The sequence below is a fragment of the Panthera tigris genome, chromosome B2, assembly GCF_018350195.1.
Source record: "Panthera tigris isolate Pti1 chromosome B2, P.tigris_Pti1_mat1.1, whole genome shotgun sequence".
Taxonomy (NCBI): domain Eukaryota; kingdom Metazoa; phylum Chordata; class Mammalia; order Carnivora; family Felidae; genus Panthera; species Panthera tigris.
This window is the reverse complement of record NC_056664.1, coordinates 131,574-147,413: the sequence shown is the minus strand read 5'-3', so window position 1 is coordinate 147,413 and position 15,840 is coordinate 131,574. Positions and strand designations below refer to the sequence as shown.

Here is a 15,840-nt window from a genome sequence, read left to right as displayed (position 1 = left end):
TGGAGTCTCTTCCCAGGTCTCTCCACCCTCCGTGGTCCAGGGAGTGGTTCCAGGAAACCGTGCTCGGCTCCCCAGCCCAGGAACAGAGAGCAGGCTGACCAGGCTGGGAAATGCTGGGTGATTCGAGCCATGCTGGAGTTTGAACCCACTCAGCTGATGGGTGGTTCCGGGGAAGCACACGTGGCTTCCCTGTCTCAGCCTCCCGTGGTCTTCCCTCAGTGACTCACGCAAACGTGACTCATCTTGGGGAAGGACATTCGTGTGGCCTGAGGCAGAGGCCTCAGTGGACAGGCTGGGGAAGGCACCGTGATGCCCTCAGCCCCTTCCCACGAGGAGGCCACCAGTCCGGCCTGCAAGAGGCCCCACAAAGGGCCTGTGGACACACCTCCTGCTGGCCGTGCCTCATCTGCCCTCTGGGATGGGGGCCCAGCCCTCCTGCAAGGTCCTGCTGTGTCCATGGTGCAAGGAGGAGGGGCACACAGACCCTGTCACAGTCCCCGTGCCGCTGGGCACTCTGGAGGAGATGCATTGTGAGGAACACGGGGAGAAGGTATGCTTCTTCTGCGGACATGATGCTCAGCTCCTGTGCACGCGCTGTCGAGAGGGCCCCTCCCACCACACCCACGCCGTGGGCTTCCTGGACGGGGCCTGCCAGCCCAACCAGGTAAGAAGCACGGCTTTACCTCGGGCCTTTGGGGGTGGGACAGTGTCTGGTCACACGTAGTGGAGGGAACGGGATAGGGGTCCAGGTTAAGGCCCTGGCTGGCACATCAGGGGACTCCAGCGTAGGGACACGGGGGACACTTCCAGATGGAGAGGGCCATGGGTCACTTGGATGTGTGGCTGTTCACAGTCTTGCAGGAACTTCAACTCCAGCCTCAGAGGCCCCTCGGTGATGGATGCCAAGAACCGTAAGCATGAGTTGGCTGCCCTTGGGACAATCCACCCACTGTGTGCAGGCTGAGCCAGGCCTCCCGGGACCCAGACTGGAGACTTCGCAAAGCCCTGGCTGCTGGACTCAGAGGGATGAGGCGGGAGGGGCCAGCAAGGGCGACTGGCAGGCAGGGCTCCTCCCTGTGAGAGTGGGCATGACCTGGCCCATCCAGTCTCAGGGAGGCTGCCCCCTCTGTCTGCCTCCAGATCTCTCCCACCATCCAGTCACCAGGTCTGCAAGCGATTTCTCAGAGGCACCTCTTGGGTCTTTAACTCGGCCTCATCCCCACAACCGCCACGAAATCCAGGCCCTCAGTGCTTCACCCAGACATTGGACGGCCTCGGACGTGCTCCCTGCCTCCACTCTCTCTGTCTCCGATCACCCTCCAACCCTCCACGAGGTACATCTTCCGCAAACGCACAGCAGACCACGTTGCTCCCCTGCTCAAAACCCTCCTGTGGCTCCCTCGTGCCCCTCATCTCCCAGCCGCCCCTCCCAGGACCTGAGCATCCAGCTGGACTGGCGGCTGGGCACCTGCTCCTTCCTGCTTCCGGCTCCTTCTCATGTAGCTACTTCCTCCGACACTGCTCTCTCTCCCCCAACTCCTTTTTAAACCATTTCAGCAATTTCCACGTGTGCAGTCCAGGGACACACAGTACACTCCACCTCTCTAGACCCACTGTACGTGCTTTCTGTCTCTGAGATCCCCCCCTGTGCCCTTTGTGTTCCCACCTCGGCTGCCAGTTTCGTCGTGACTGACTCATCTCAGGTGCTGGTCTGTTCAGGTCAGCCCTTTCCACTGCTGAATCCCTCAGTGGTCAGCCGTGTGCCTGGGACCCAGCAGACAACTTGTATCTGTGAGTTAAGCCACCCCTTTCTGCCCATTCTTCTCCCCACAGGACGGTGTCAGGACTCAGTTGGAAGCCCTGAGGGTGGAGGGAGAAGAGATTGAGGACATAAAGAGTCGGGAAGACCAGAAGTTCCAAATGCTTCTGGTAAAGAGCGTCTGGGCACCTTGTCTTCTGGGGGTTTTCTTAGCAGACTGGGGGCCTGGCAGGTGAGAAGAGGCAAACTGTTCTCATTCACTTCCCTATGTGTGCACAAGGGCATTTAGGGTCAAGGTTTTGGAGTCCCAGAGCATCACAGCTGGAAACGGTTCTGACGACTTCTAGCCCAAGATCCACTTATCATCCACTTTACAGAGCAGAAAGCTGAGGTCCAGGAAAGTGATGCTCCCAAGGCCACACAGCAAAGCCCACGTTCACGCTGACATGGCTGTAGAACCTTGGCCCTCAGCAACCCTTCCCATCCCAGTCTCAGTGCCTGAAAGCATCGCCTTCAGATGGGAAGCTCGGGGCCAGGAAGTGTATACAAGGGTCTGCTCTCTAGTCTGGCCGTGAGGCTGACCCTAGACCATGAGGGTGTCCCTGGGCATGGTAGGTGAATGGTGGGGCTCCCTGCTCCCAGCTACATGGTTATTTATCCAAGACGAAAGCTGCAGTATGAGAATTTCTGGTACCCTGACCAAGAGACAAGTTTTGGGACAGGAAGGGATCTCCAGCATCCTTGTGCCCCCCTCAGAGTGTGCCCCACAGGAGGCAATGTCGGAGGCTAAGACCAATGCCACACACTCTGCGTTGCCTGTAACCTCACTTGCTTCGCTTGCGTGGCTCTCCGATTAATGACTACTGCCATCTCCCCTGGGCCCTAGGGGAGGTGGGGTGAGGTTAGTGTGAAAGTTCAGTGTGGCTCGGAGGATATAACATGTATGACAGGTAGAATCTCCAGGTAGGACAAGAACAGAGCCCTCATCACGTTAAGTTTACCCTGAGACCCATCATATTATACGAGAGACTTAGTTAGTCCTTATCACTCTTAACAGTAAGAATACCGATGACCCTCCTGGAACCCAGCTTCTGAGCTTCCTCCTGGCCACGTCTGTATTTTTGCCTCTCACAGACTCACATCGAAATCAGGAAGCAGCAGGTAGAAGCCGTGTTTGAGAAGTTGCAGCAGGAGCTGAGGGAACAGCGGGGCCTCCTGCTGGCCAGGCTGAGGGGGCTGGAGGTGCAGGTCTGCGAGGAGCGAGAAGACTACATCTCCAAGTTCTCTGAGGAGGTTGCCAGGCACAGAGCCGAGGCCAAGGAGCTGGAGAACTGCCAGCAGCTGGCAAGTGTCCTGCTACATGTGGGGGGGGCTCTCCACAACCTGCCTCGTGGGATGGGAGAGGGATTGCTCATGCAGGGACAGCAGCTGAGGTTGGGAGATGCTGCAGAGGGGCAGGAGAGGGGAGCAGAGGTCTTCTGCTAGGAGGGACCGGTAGCTGTCGGGTTTCTTCAGCCCAGAGACGCTACAGAGGGGCAGACCCCGGAAGGCTGGATGACTTGACCCCGCACTGCGGTCGTGTCAAAGACTCTGGAATCAGCCGTTATTGGGTTTGAGGGCAGGCTCTTCCAGCCGTGTGGCCTCAGCGAGCCTTGCGCCCGCCTAAACATGGGGATAACAGTAGCACCTCCTTCCTAGAGCTCCTGCAAAGACGATAAACAATCCGTGCCAAATGCCTCACATGGTCCTGGTTCACAGAGAGAACTCCATGGTGGCGTCTGTTTCGATGGTCCTCACGTTACCCTGTGTCACATCAGGTTCGGCTGGTAACTCAAGGCCTGGACCCTGTTCTCCACCATCTCTCAATCACTGGAGGCAGAACACGCTCCCAAGATGAGGCTAAGGCAAAGAAGTGAGCTTGAATGATCTGGCCAGAGTCCCACATTAGTAGGGAGGCGTGGTGCAAAAGAATAGTCTGATGGGCAGGTAATTAGACACACAGAACTTTCTTCAAGAGGAGAACTTTGAGCCAATGCGTTAAGAAGAACGGATGTGCAGGCTCTCCGGCGGGAAGGACCTGAGGACACTGAGTGCATGTTCTTTTTCTTTTGTAGGATGTGGGCGTCAGCCAGAGCAGGTAGGGCCTCCTCCCAGTCCTGCTTCCTTCACACATGGGGTGTATACTTTGTATCCGTCACCTGTGTCCGCCGGGCATGGACATTGGGGGGCACTCTGACCTCGCCCTCCAGCGGGCTGCGCGGAAACACAAAACTGCTTTGGCAGACACACACACAGGCAGCCTCCACTCAAAGGTTTGTGTCCTAAGAGTTCATTTTTAAAACTGATTGTTTGGTATCAGGGACACATTTTCCCCTTAAAAGTGAAGAAACAAACAATAATCAGGTTTTTAGGCTGATCCAGGAACATCCATTTAATTCCCGAAATTATTAGTACTCGAGGCAGTAGTAAACACCACGTAAAACATAATTCTGAGGGGAATATCTTCTATCAAATACAGTCAGCACGGAACGTGGAAAGACCGGCAGCCTGCCTTCAATCATTTCCCCCCTCAACTGCCCCATTTCCTTCAGAATTTACAAACACTACTCTCAAGGGGCAGCTGCTGGAATTGTGAATATTAGCTCCTGTCCCTTCCTCTGCTCCAAGTGCCTGCGCCTTCCCGGTGCTCTGCTAGGGAGCAGCTGTCACAGCCATGGGTCATGCATCCACAGGGGGCTGAACCCCGGGGGGGTCTACCCTGGGGGCCCATGAGCCAAGAAGCATCTCCAAACATACTTTTCAAGTTGTGTTAGAGATTCCGATCTAGATGGGCTTTGCAGGCCTTCTGGTCTGCGGAGGAAGCTGAGACCAGGAAGTGGGGGAAGGGGTTTGGGGGGTTGAGGGGTTGGGGGAGGGGGTAGGGGTGCTGTCAAGGTCATGCAGCGGGTGACCCGCAAGGACACATTTTCTTCCATCCCACTGTTCTCCCCCATCCCCTTCCCCTAGTAATGAGCAGCACACAAGTCACAGAGGAGTTTAAGCGCCTTCTCCTTTTCCTAGTGACCCTGTACTGTCCTCTAGAGACAAACAGGGTAACGACCTCTTGCAGCCCCCACAAGCCCCAAACATTCTCCTAAAGGACCTTCCTCTAATTCTGGAGGAACTGGTTGTAGGTGTGAGAAGACTTTTGTGAGTCCAGAGACCATTTCTCCTGCCCTTGTCAAGAAGATCCGAGACGTTCACAGGAAAATCCTGCCCCTCCCAGAGATGCTGAGGACCTTCTCAGGTAAAGGGGAAGGGGTGACAGATTTCCCCATGCTGTTCCCTCCCCCCTCCACCGCTTGCCCTTCTGCCCACCCCCCCATCCCTCTCCACCTTCCCCTGCCTTCCAAGCCTGGCTCCAGTTGTCTTCCGCCCAAGCCTTCCCTTAGTGACCCTGGCTCTGCTCAGAGGGACCGTTCCTCAGAGATCTTCTCTCCCCAGGGACATGCACTGGCAGGTGGGGGCTGCTCCTGTGCCATTAGAGCACAGCAGGAGGCATGGAGCAGATGCCTTCTCCTCCTTCCCCACGGGGTCCCCAGGTCTGCCCTGGGGAGTACCTGTAAGAGATGGCAAGTCACATACCTTTCTATTTCTGCTTCGCTCAGAAAGCCTGGTGCATCATCTGGAAACAGACTCAGGTAAACAGCTGGGGGTTTCGGGAGCCTTTCTCTCATCCACCCACTCAACCCAAGGCAGCAAACAGAGCAATTAAATACACCAAGTCTGGAGCCTGGTTACTGGGCTCTCTGCTCCAGCTCTCGCTGGGTATGAGGCATCCGGCAAGCCATTAAGCCTCTTTGTTCCAGTCTCTTCACTGGAAATGGAAAGAGACAATGGAAAACACACTGGTTCTAGCCCCATAGGTAGCCACCAGGTAAATGAGGCAGTAGATGCAAAAGCCTTAGTGTAGCACCTGGCACATAGTGAGGGCTCAATATTTGTTACTTGTGTAGGCATTATTTCCCCCCAAATATTTATGAAGTTCTTGGTTGTGTGTGTGTGTGTGTGTGTGTGTGTGTGTGTGTGTGTGTGTAATGCCCGGCACTGTGCCAGACTCTGCTGACTTGAACAGATACTGTATAATTTAAAACCTAGCATTTACTTTGAGATGGGTGCTTAAAGAAGAAACTATTTACACAAATATCACCACATTCTGCTTCTCACACTTAATGTGCAAGAAAAACCACCCGGGGGATCTTGTTAAAATGCAGATTCTGGTTCAGTAGGGATGGGGCCCAAGATTCTGCATCAAAAAAAAAAAAAAAAAGTTTATTTATTTATTTTGAGAGAAAGCAGGGGAGGAGAAAAGAGAGAGGGAGAGGGAGAGAGAGATCCCAAGCAGGCTCCACAATGTCAGTGCAGAGCCTGATGTGGGGCTTGATCCCAGGGCCCTGTGAGATCATGACCTGGGCTAAAACCAAGAGTCAGACGCCTAACCGAATGAGCCACCCAGGCACCCCCAGGATTCTGCACTTTTACAAGCCCCCTGGCGAGGCCGTTCAGGGGCTGCACTTTGAAAACCAAAATCTCACAGCTGAGCAGCACTTGCGTGTTGGGTAGCATTGCTCCCGCCTCGGTCCTTACAGAACAGAAGGGGGAAGCCGAGGTTCAGGACAGAAAGGCGCTGGCGGGTGGCACCTACTGGAGCGCTTTTTGCCCCGCCCCGAGCGGCGCATGCGCCCCTGGGCTCCCCTCCACGCCCTGCTCTCCTCCCCCAGGGGCCGGGACCCGGGGCCCTCCGGCCGCCAGCTGGAGCACGGCCCTCTCCGAGGACAGGAAGCCGACGAGGTTCACCCGGGACCAGCAGGACCTGCCTCACTGCCCCTGGAGCTCCGAGGGTGTCCCCTTGGCGCTCGGCTGCCCCGGCGCCACCTCCGGGCGCCCCCGCGGGCACGTGCAAGTGCAGCCCAGAGCCCGCCGGTAGGCGGTGGGCGTGGCGGGCGCGTGGGCGGGCAGCAAGGCGGGGGGTGGCGGTGGGGGTGGGGGTGGCGGTGGGGGTGGGAGCGCCTGAGCTCGGCCGCGCGCTCACCGGCACCAGGCCTCCAGGGCTTCGCACCTGCTGCACCCAGCGCGCAAGTGCCCTGCCCCGTCCCGCCCGCCGCGGAGCGCGACCCCGCCTTCGCCACCTCCTTCGGTCGGTCGGAGCTGTCTGGGAAACAGGCTCCTGCCAGAATGAAGGGCCGAGGGGGGAGTCCGAGGGGCGCTGGGGCGGAGAGCGGCCGAGCTTTCGGGAGCCCAGGGGCTGCTCCCGGACACACGCACGGCTCGGGGAGTCAGCGCGAGTTTGAAAAACGAAACCAAACACCAGTACAATAGAAACTGCCAAAGCTTCAAAATAACCGTCGTGGGGAAAAACAACGTCCTTGGGCCTGCATTAATTTGTTCCGTTGACATGCGCGCAGACATGCTCCCGTCTTTGCGGGGCGCAGGGTGGACCCAGACTGCCTTCGGTTCTGACATTCGGGTCGTTTCTTTCTCATAGAGGGCGTCCTGATACAGTGTACGACGAACCAGCCAGACGCTGAAAACTTGAAAGGCAACGGAATCTGTGACCGCGACACAAGCCTGTCCCTCCTTGTCACTCCGAGTTTCCTGATTTACCAGACCCCACTGTTCAATAAAGTGACATTTGCTTTCAGGTCCAACTAACCTCTCAAATGTGTATTATCATCCCCGTTCCTGTTGGATGATGAGGCTTTGTCTCACTTCCCCTGCACTCAACTCGTGTTCTGGGCAGGCCAGGCGTTTTGGCCGCGTATGAAGTTGAGAACACAAATGAGCTGCTTACACTGTGTTTCCACGTCTAGTGCTGCTACTCTCACGGTGAGTGTCCAGTGATTTAGGCTGTGGGTATGCATCTAGGGAGGCCCTGGGCCAAAATTAAATTGCCCTGCATAAGGAAGAAAGTAGGATTCAGAGGCTTCAGGGGAAAGTTGAGTCTGAGGACTGGAGCTGCCTCGAGGGAAAGAATCCACTTGGTGGCCCCACTGGAAAATCTGAAAATATTTGTGTTGCAATGTTTGTGATGTAAAACCGGCCTTTATCGTCTGCACAGGAGCCTCAGCCTAGTTGACCTTGGGCTCGATGCTTCTGGAAGCCTTGCTGGGCTCCGGGAATCTGGAATGTGAGAGGCTGAGCACTGTTCACTACCGGGCAGGAGGCAAACAGAGACTCCACAAAACAAGTGTGTGGCTGCTGGTTTACGTGAGGAGCTGTCACACACTGGGACGTGCCCCTGAGGACCAGGGCGGCCCAGGTGGAGTCTTTCCAAAGCCCAAGAACAGTAATTACAGCAGGCAGGATGTGACAGACACCCAGGCCAGAGCACTGCCTCTGTGCCCTGGTCGTGCTCCGCAGGCTTGCTGGCTTTCCTCATGCTGTTTTCCCCACGCATCTCCGTTCTTTCCTTTTCCTTGGACCCCAGTGCAGACAGCTGACTCAGTCATACTCCATGGTTCCGGGTGCAAAACCGTGCAGGGTCTTCTTGTTTTATTTATACTTTCTCCCCTGTCTCCAAGTCCCATTCCCATTCTCTTCACCCCGTGGGCAGTGGCTCTCGAATGTTCTCACATACCATTGTATACAGAGGGGTCCTTGCACACACAAGTAGTACAGGATTGTTTCTTCCTTCTTTAAACCTAGTACCACGGTTTTAAGATCTAGTCATGTTGCTGTATATACATCTAGTTTATGGCTTCTAATCGCTGAATAGTATTCTGTAGAACACGTCAACCACGTTTACTTTGCTTTCTTTTGGCAAAGAATGTCTGGGTTACCTCCGTCTGCCTGTGACAATGAGCAACATTGATGATGAACAGCCTCATGCTTTTCCCTTGTGAACCTAAGATATACCCCAGGAGGGGATGGCTGGCGTTTGCACACTTAATTTCCTTAAGTACCACCAGATTGCTCCCCAAGATTGCTGTACCCACTTATACTTCTGCTGGAGGGGCACAGAGGTTCCTGCTTCCCAGCCCCCCCCACACAAATGGGTGCCATCAAACTTGCTCATTTCTGCAAATCTGATGACTGTAAACTGATAACGTATTTTTAAAATGTTTGTGTTTTTCTTCCTGTAAAGTGTGCGTTTCTTCTGGACTTTTCTATGCTGTTTCCCTATCTTTCAGGTTCCCCTCTTCCTTTCATTGACTTCCAAGAATCTCTTACATATTTTAGATGTTAATCTCTTGCTCATCTTAGGCTTGAAAATACCACTCATTTATTAACTTTGCTGGTGGTGTTACTAATTAGATAGAAATCCTGAACTTTCATGATAAATTTAATAAATTTTCACTTTGTGATTTATGTTTTTGAGATCTTTTTCACCACCACAAGATCATGTGTGTGTTTATATATATTTTTATATTTATATATTTATTTTTTATATATATATTTATATTTAATATATAAACTAGTTTTATAACTTACTGTGCACATGGAATCTTTAGTTTATCTGGAGTTAGGAGGACGCCGCCTTTCTCCATAGAGTAAGCCAGTTCTTCCAACTCCGTTTACTTAAATAATGCATCTTAGTCCTACTGACCAGTAGGGCCACTTCTGCTACACCAGCTTCCCATGAATGAAAGAGCTGTGTCTGAGTTTTCTACTCTGTTGTCTCAATCTATTTGTCTTCTCCTGGGCCAGTTCATGCTGTTTTTTATTGCGACAACCTTGTAGTGCAAGTTAACGTCTAATAGGACGGCTCTACCCCCTTTAGCTTCTTTTTTAGATATATCTCAGTTACCTGTAGACATTTATGCTTCCATATGAACTTAGAATCAATTTGTCAGATTCTTTAAAAAAATGCTGGTGCTCTTTTAACAGAACTTACATTGGCATTGATTGAAATTTTATTGAATTGGAGGATTGAGGGAAATTAACTTGGAGAAAATGGACATTGTCATCCTATCCATAAACATGTTCTCTCCCTCCAGCTGTTTGGATCTTGTTTTGTGTCTTTAATGGGATTTTGAGATTTTCTCCAGAGAACAGTTTGGCAACATCTAGTAACATGCCTGTCCTTTGACCCGGAAACTTTCCCTCGGGAGAAACGTTCACACAAATGTGCAATGAAACACCTCATGATGGTTTGTCACAGCACAGCTTATTTATTTATTTATTTTATTTTTTTAAATATATGAAATTTATTGTCAAATTGGTTTCCATACAACACCCAGTGCTCATCCCAAAAGGTGCCCTCCTCAATACCCATCACCCACCCTTCCCTCCCTCCCACCCCCCATCAGCCCTCAGTTTGTTCTCAGTTTTTAAGAGTCTCTTATACAGCACAGTTTAAATTACAGAACAGATAATCAGCTGTGGTCTATTCATATAATACAGTACCATACAACAGTGAAAATGAATGAATCATAGCTACACGAATCTGTATGGATACACTTCAAAAGCACACCTGGGCACACACCAAACCCAGCCAGTGGGTCTTTCTGGTCAGGAAGGCAGGCGGTTTGTGATTGGAAAAGGACTGTGCACACAGGGCCTCTCAGCTGTATGTGTAATGTTTTATTTTCTGGGGGGTGGGGGGGGAACTAGATCATGTTCATCAAGGGATAAGAGTTTGATGGAGTTGAGTGGTGACTATTCCTTAGGTTACTTAGAACACTTTTCTGCAGATCTGAAATGCTTCATAAGGAAAACCAAAACTTGCTTTTCCTAAAACTTGTACCTTTTGGGGAAGCTATGATATTTACAAGGCTCACATTGCTATTATAAAACTTTCCTTTAAAAAATTATAATTTGTCTTGGTTATTGCTGATATGAAGGAACAATATTGATTTTGATAATCATTTTAGTTATTTTGCCACATTCTTATGAATTCTAATAGTTTGTTAATTCATAGGGTCACTTACATAGAAAATCGTTACTATTTTATCATCTGAAAATAAATTTTGACTCTTTCCTTCTAATCTGTGTAACTCTTACTGCCATTTTGCACCCTGCTGTGTGGGCAGGGGACCTGCAACATGCTGCTGAGTGGTGTTAACAGAGTCCACCCTTGGTCCCTTTTTAACATGAGAATAAGCTCTCTAAGCTTTCTCCGTTAAGTATACTGACTGTGGATTTCTTGGTAGAGAGCCTTCATCAAGTTAAAGAGTGGTTTTCTATTCCTGGTTTTCTTAGAGTTTTTCAAATAATACCTGGGGTTTAAGCTTTATCAAATACCTCTTTTCACGTTTTGAGATAAGCGTTGTGATTTTTCTGTCTGTCCATGGATGTGGTCATCCCACGTCAGATCTTCTGATGTTAGGCTATCATTGCCTGTCAGAGGTGAACTCTATGTGATAACAGTGTAGCCCATTGTTGAAGTGTTTCACAATCACATACACATTCTTTAACCTGCGCAGGACCCTCTGGGCTGAGCTGCCACCATCTACCCGCCCCTCCCCTGCCCTGCTTTGCAAACTTTAGTGTTTAAACTAAACACTTTAGTGTTGACTTGTTCAAGTGCAAGTTCTGATTCACAGGTATAAGGAGGACTCTACTCTAGTTAGGGCTTTAGATCACAGCTGTCACCGGCAGACCTAAACTTCAAATCCCGAACTCCTGAGAGGCTTTGGTCGTCTCTGTACTGACTTTTATGCCAGATTGCAAGTCACTAGCCTGTGAGTGTCCGGTGACCCTTGAAAATGACCTCAGGGCTGATCATGTGGCCGGCAGGACCTGGTATGGTTCATAGCCCTTTGGCTTGGTTATTATGAGTTCAAATCCTAGCTCAGCCAGAAGCAAGTTACTTAATTTTTCTGAATCTTAGTCTCCTCATGTGAAGAAGAGATCAAAATCCCTATTCTATAGGATTATTGTGTGGTTTACATGGATTGATACGTGTAATATGATACTGGAACCCAATCCCAAAGTAGGTACATGGGTTTTCCTGACACCAGCTCCAATTATCTTGACCCCAGCTGGGTGTCCCCCAATTCAGCCCAATTCTGACACTATCTACCCAGATTGCACAGGGTAAGTCAGTGCTAATAGACTGTCCTCCACTGCAGACGCCAATCACAAACCCCGGTTGACACCTATGCTTCTGACTCACTGGCTGTAAATCAGAAGTTCCCAGGGTACCTGGTGGCTCAGTTGGTTAGGCTTCCGACTTCAGCTCAGGTCATGGTCTCGCAGTATGTGAGTTCAAGCCCTGCGTCGGGCTCTGTGCTGACAGCTAGGAGCCTGGAGCCTGCTTCAGATTCTGTGTCTCCCTTTCACTGCCCTTCCCCCGAAGCTCTCTGTTTCTCTCTCTCTCTCTCTCTCTCAAAAATAAACATTAGAAAAAAAAAGAAGTTCCTATGACCCTCTCCTTGGGCTCAATTAATTTTCTAGAGTGGCTCATAGAACTCAGGAAACCTGTTCACTCACTAGATTATTGATTTATTGCAAAGGATATTAAAAGATCTGAATCAACAGCCAGATGAAGAGCTGTATAAGTCAGGTCTCAAACAAAGGGACTTCTGTCTTTGTGAAGCTTGGGGACCAGTATGGTAGCACGTGGGAGCATAACTGATTAGATCACCGGCCATCAGGGACTGGAGTCAGCTTCCAGCCCCTCCCCTCCGCTCCCCAGAAATGAGGTTGCTTCCTGATTCATGGTTCTTCCCTCTGGCAACCAGCTCTCTTCCTTACATGCTTCCCAAAAGTCCCTCATTAACAGAAGCCCACTTGTGGAGGAAAGGGGCCTGTTATCAACCACAGGACACCCATTTCTCCTTCACGACTCTGAAGAGATTTCAGAAACTGAGCATAAGAGAGCCACCATTGTAGCAAAAGATGGCTCAGGAAATTGCAAGGTTTGGGGAGCTGTGAGCCAGGAACTGTGGACAAAGACCAAATATATATGAGAACTATATCTTGGTTGTATGACTGAATCGCATTATCACAACATGTAACGGGCTTGGTACCGTGTTTGGCATTTAGTAAGCATTTAATGCTGGTGTTTGGACTTGGGACAAATTCTTCTAGGATGAGACCCTGCCAGGAGGCTCAGTGAGTGGTCTTCAGAGTCAGGGTCAAACTGGTGTGAACCTTTAAATGTGCACCAAAAAGGACGTATTTAGGAGCAGGGAGATCTCCACTTATCCATTCTTTTTCTCACATGTAACTGAAAAGTCTGTGGTCAAAATAAAAAATCTGGCCTAAATTAGTCCAGGCAACACTCCAGACGGAGAGAACTGGGTAGCAGAGCTCACAGCCCCACGGAGGAAGGAGAGAATGGGGCCAGGGGTGGCTATGCCCAACTTTCCTGTGTCTCTGGGTCTGGTTATGTCCTGAATTCAAAGAGCGGTGCGGCTTCACTGACTGAGAGTCATAACAGGGAATTAAAAACGTACTCAAACCTACAGAAGAGCAAAACCATTATAGTGAGAACTGCTGTGTACATTACCTTTGGTTTGGACTATGTGGCCTTTGCCAGTGAGTATTATCTTTGTATATTCTCTCCTTCCCGCCCCCTTCAGAAGGAGGACACAGAGCTAATTATCCTCATGACAATAAAGCCATTGCCACCAGTGTCATCTGCTTACAGAAGTCTCTTTGTATAGATTCCTGAGAGTGGCTGGGTGCCCCCGAGAAGCATGCAGAAGTGACGGTGAGTATGCACACAAACCAGGGTGCCTGCCTGGGGATGTGAGGGCCCTGCTCCAGGCTTGATGATTCAACCTCAGGGATGGATCCTCCCATCTGCCCAGGGCCTAACAACTAGAGGATCCCTCCCATCTGTGAGTCTTAATGCCTATCATGGAGCTGTGCACTTTAGGGCCTGAGGAGTGGGCCTCTACCCCCTAAAGTGCCACCTTGCTTCTCCTAGGACTGGGGACCAAGTTCATGCACTTTCACCCAGGTCCCCTGGCGAAGCAATGACCTCATACCTTTGTGCTCAGTGGAAACCATGGGCTCTAGAAACAGGGAGACCCTGGTTCAAATCCTGACTCACGTTTTACTGGTGTGAGCTTAGGGAGGTTTACTTAATCTCCCTAAACTTCTACTCTCCTTGTCTGAAAACTAGGAACAAATGCCTACGTTAGGGTTGTAATAAGGAGGGAATGAGACGATACATGTGCAATGAGAAATGCAGATTTTTCCTTCTATGGAGAGAAGCATGCAGCTTTTCCCTACCGTGAGTCTCCATCCTACTCACATGTAACAACTCACTTCTGGCCACCAGGTGTGTGGAGACTTCTCCCTGCATCAAACAATTCTGTGCGACACCAGCTAGGTGTCCTATAATTTAACTCAATTCTGATCCTCTCCACCTGGAGACAGCATCAGATCCCACAGGTTAGGGGAGGGCTCAGTCCCGCAAGACTGTCCCTCCACCCCCACTTCAGATGCTGAGATTATCACCTGTGCTTCTGACTGACCACTCCTTGGGTCCCATTAATTTGCTAGAGTGGCTCACAGAACTCGGATAAACACTGATTTGTTTGCTAGTTTATTTAGGGACATGATAAAGGGTTCATATGAACAGCCAGATGAACAGACACAGGGAATGCATGGGGTCCTGAGCATGGGAGCTTCTGTCCCCATGGACTTGGGGTGCAGCACCCTCCAGGTGTGGGTGTATTCACCAGCCTGGAAGCTTCCTCAACCCTGTACTACTGGGTTTTATGGAGACTCCCTCATGCGGGTAGGATGAATTATTAACTCCATTTCCAGTCCTTCTTCCCTTTCTGGAGAGTACGGGATGGGTCGAGGATTCCAAGCTTCTAATCATGGTTTGGCCTTTCTGGTGACCAGCCCCCACCCAGAAGCCCACCCAGAGTCCCCTCATCAGAACAAGAGGTGCTCCTAATGCTCTTTGCACTTAGGAAATTGCGAGGGTTTTAGGAGCTCTGCGCCAGGAACTGGGGGCAGAGACCTATATATATGTGTCTTACTATCTCACCACACGTGATGGTGCTGGGCACACTGCCTGGCTCAGGGTAAGACTCGGCGATGCTGCTGCTGCTGCTGCCAATGTTGTCTGGCAGCTCAGAACCGGTAAACATGAGCAAACATAAAGAAGCATTAATTCTATAGACCAGCGGTAACAGGGACTACTTGGAGGCATTCAAAACAAAGAGTGCACACGACTGTTTTCAGGTAAGTTACACATCAAAGTGTGAGGGAAATGCTGTAAAACGTTTACAAGGTAAGACAGGAGAATATCCCCAGGACCTGGGGGTAAGGGAAGATCTCGTAAGACCAGTAAGTAAATAAGTGAATAAAGCACTCACCACAAACGTACAGATCTATCAATTCCCCAGCATTACAGTTAAGAACTTCTGATCATGACAGCCGATGAGAGTGAAGAGGTCAGTCATAAACTAGGAAAAGACACGGACTATATACATGTAACTGACAAAAGACTAGGATCCAGAGTAATAAAAACTGCATGTCAAGATGCAAGAGAACTGCAGAGAAACATACAAAAGACGTGAGCAGGCAGAACCCAGAGAGGAAACCCAAAGCCACCATCTTTAGCAAACCAGGAAGCGCAAACGACAACCACAGTGAGATTGTTACACCTGCCGCTGGGCACAGGCTTCCAGGGCTGATGCTACCAAACACGAAGAGCAGTGAGGAAGTTCAGATACCAGCGTGAGTATGAACTAATGCAACCACTTCCAAAACCACTTTGGCATCACCTTGGTAAAGCCAACATACACCTGGTAAGGAAAACATACCACATTATGGCCCAAATTCCACTTATGTGTATATCCAGATAAGCCCTTGCATATACATCCGGAGGGATGCAGAAATATACTTAGCGGCAGTGGTTTTTTATTTTATTTTATTTTTATTTTTGAGAGAGAGAGAGACAGAGCCTGAGCAGGGGAGGGACAGAGAGAGGGAGACACAGAATCTGAAGCAGGCTCCAGGCTCTGAGCTGTCAGCACAGAGTGGAACGCGGGGCTTGAACCCACGAACTGCAAGATCATGACCTGAGCCGAAGTCAGACACTTAACCGAGTGAGCCACCAAGGCGCCTTTTTTTTTGTTTGTTTGTTTTGTCTTGAGAGAGGAAGACAGGGTGTAAGTGAGCGAGGGGTA

General features: G+C 50.6%; 1 protein-coding gene across 1 annotated transcript; it reads left to right on the top strand.

Annotated features, from left to right (window-relative positions):
• Positions 1-129: 129 nt before the first annotated feature.
• On the top strand, positions 130-7,527 carry TRIM15 (tripartite motif containing 15). Its single transcript, XM_042985385.1, is given in 10 exon segments — positions 130-163; positions 337-402; positions 405-664; positions 1,834-1,929; positions 2,894-3,121; positions 3,874-3,896; positions 4,933-5,045; positions 5,407-5,439; positions 6,520-6,721; positions 7,284-7,527. Coding segments are annotated over 10 exon segments (1,098 nt in total). The 3' UTR covers positions 7,327-7,527.
• Positions 7,528-15,840: the final 8,313 nt, after the last annotated feature.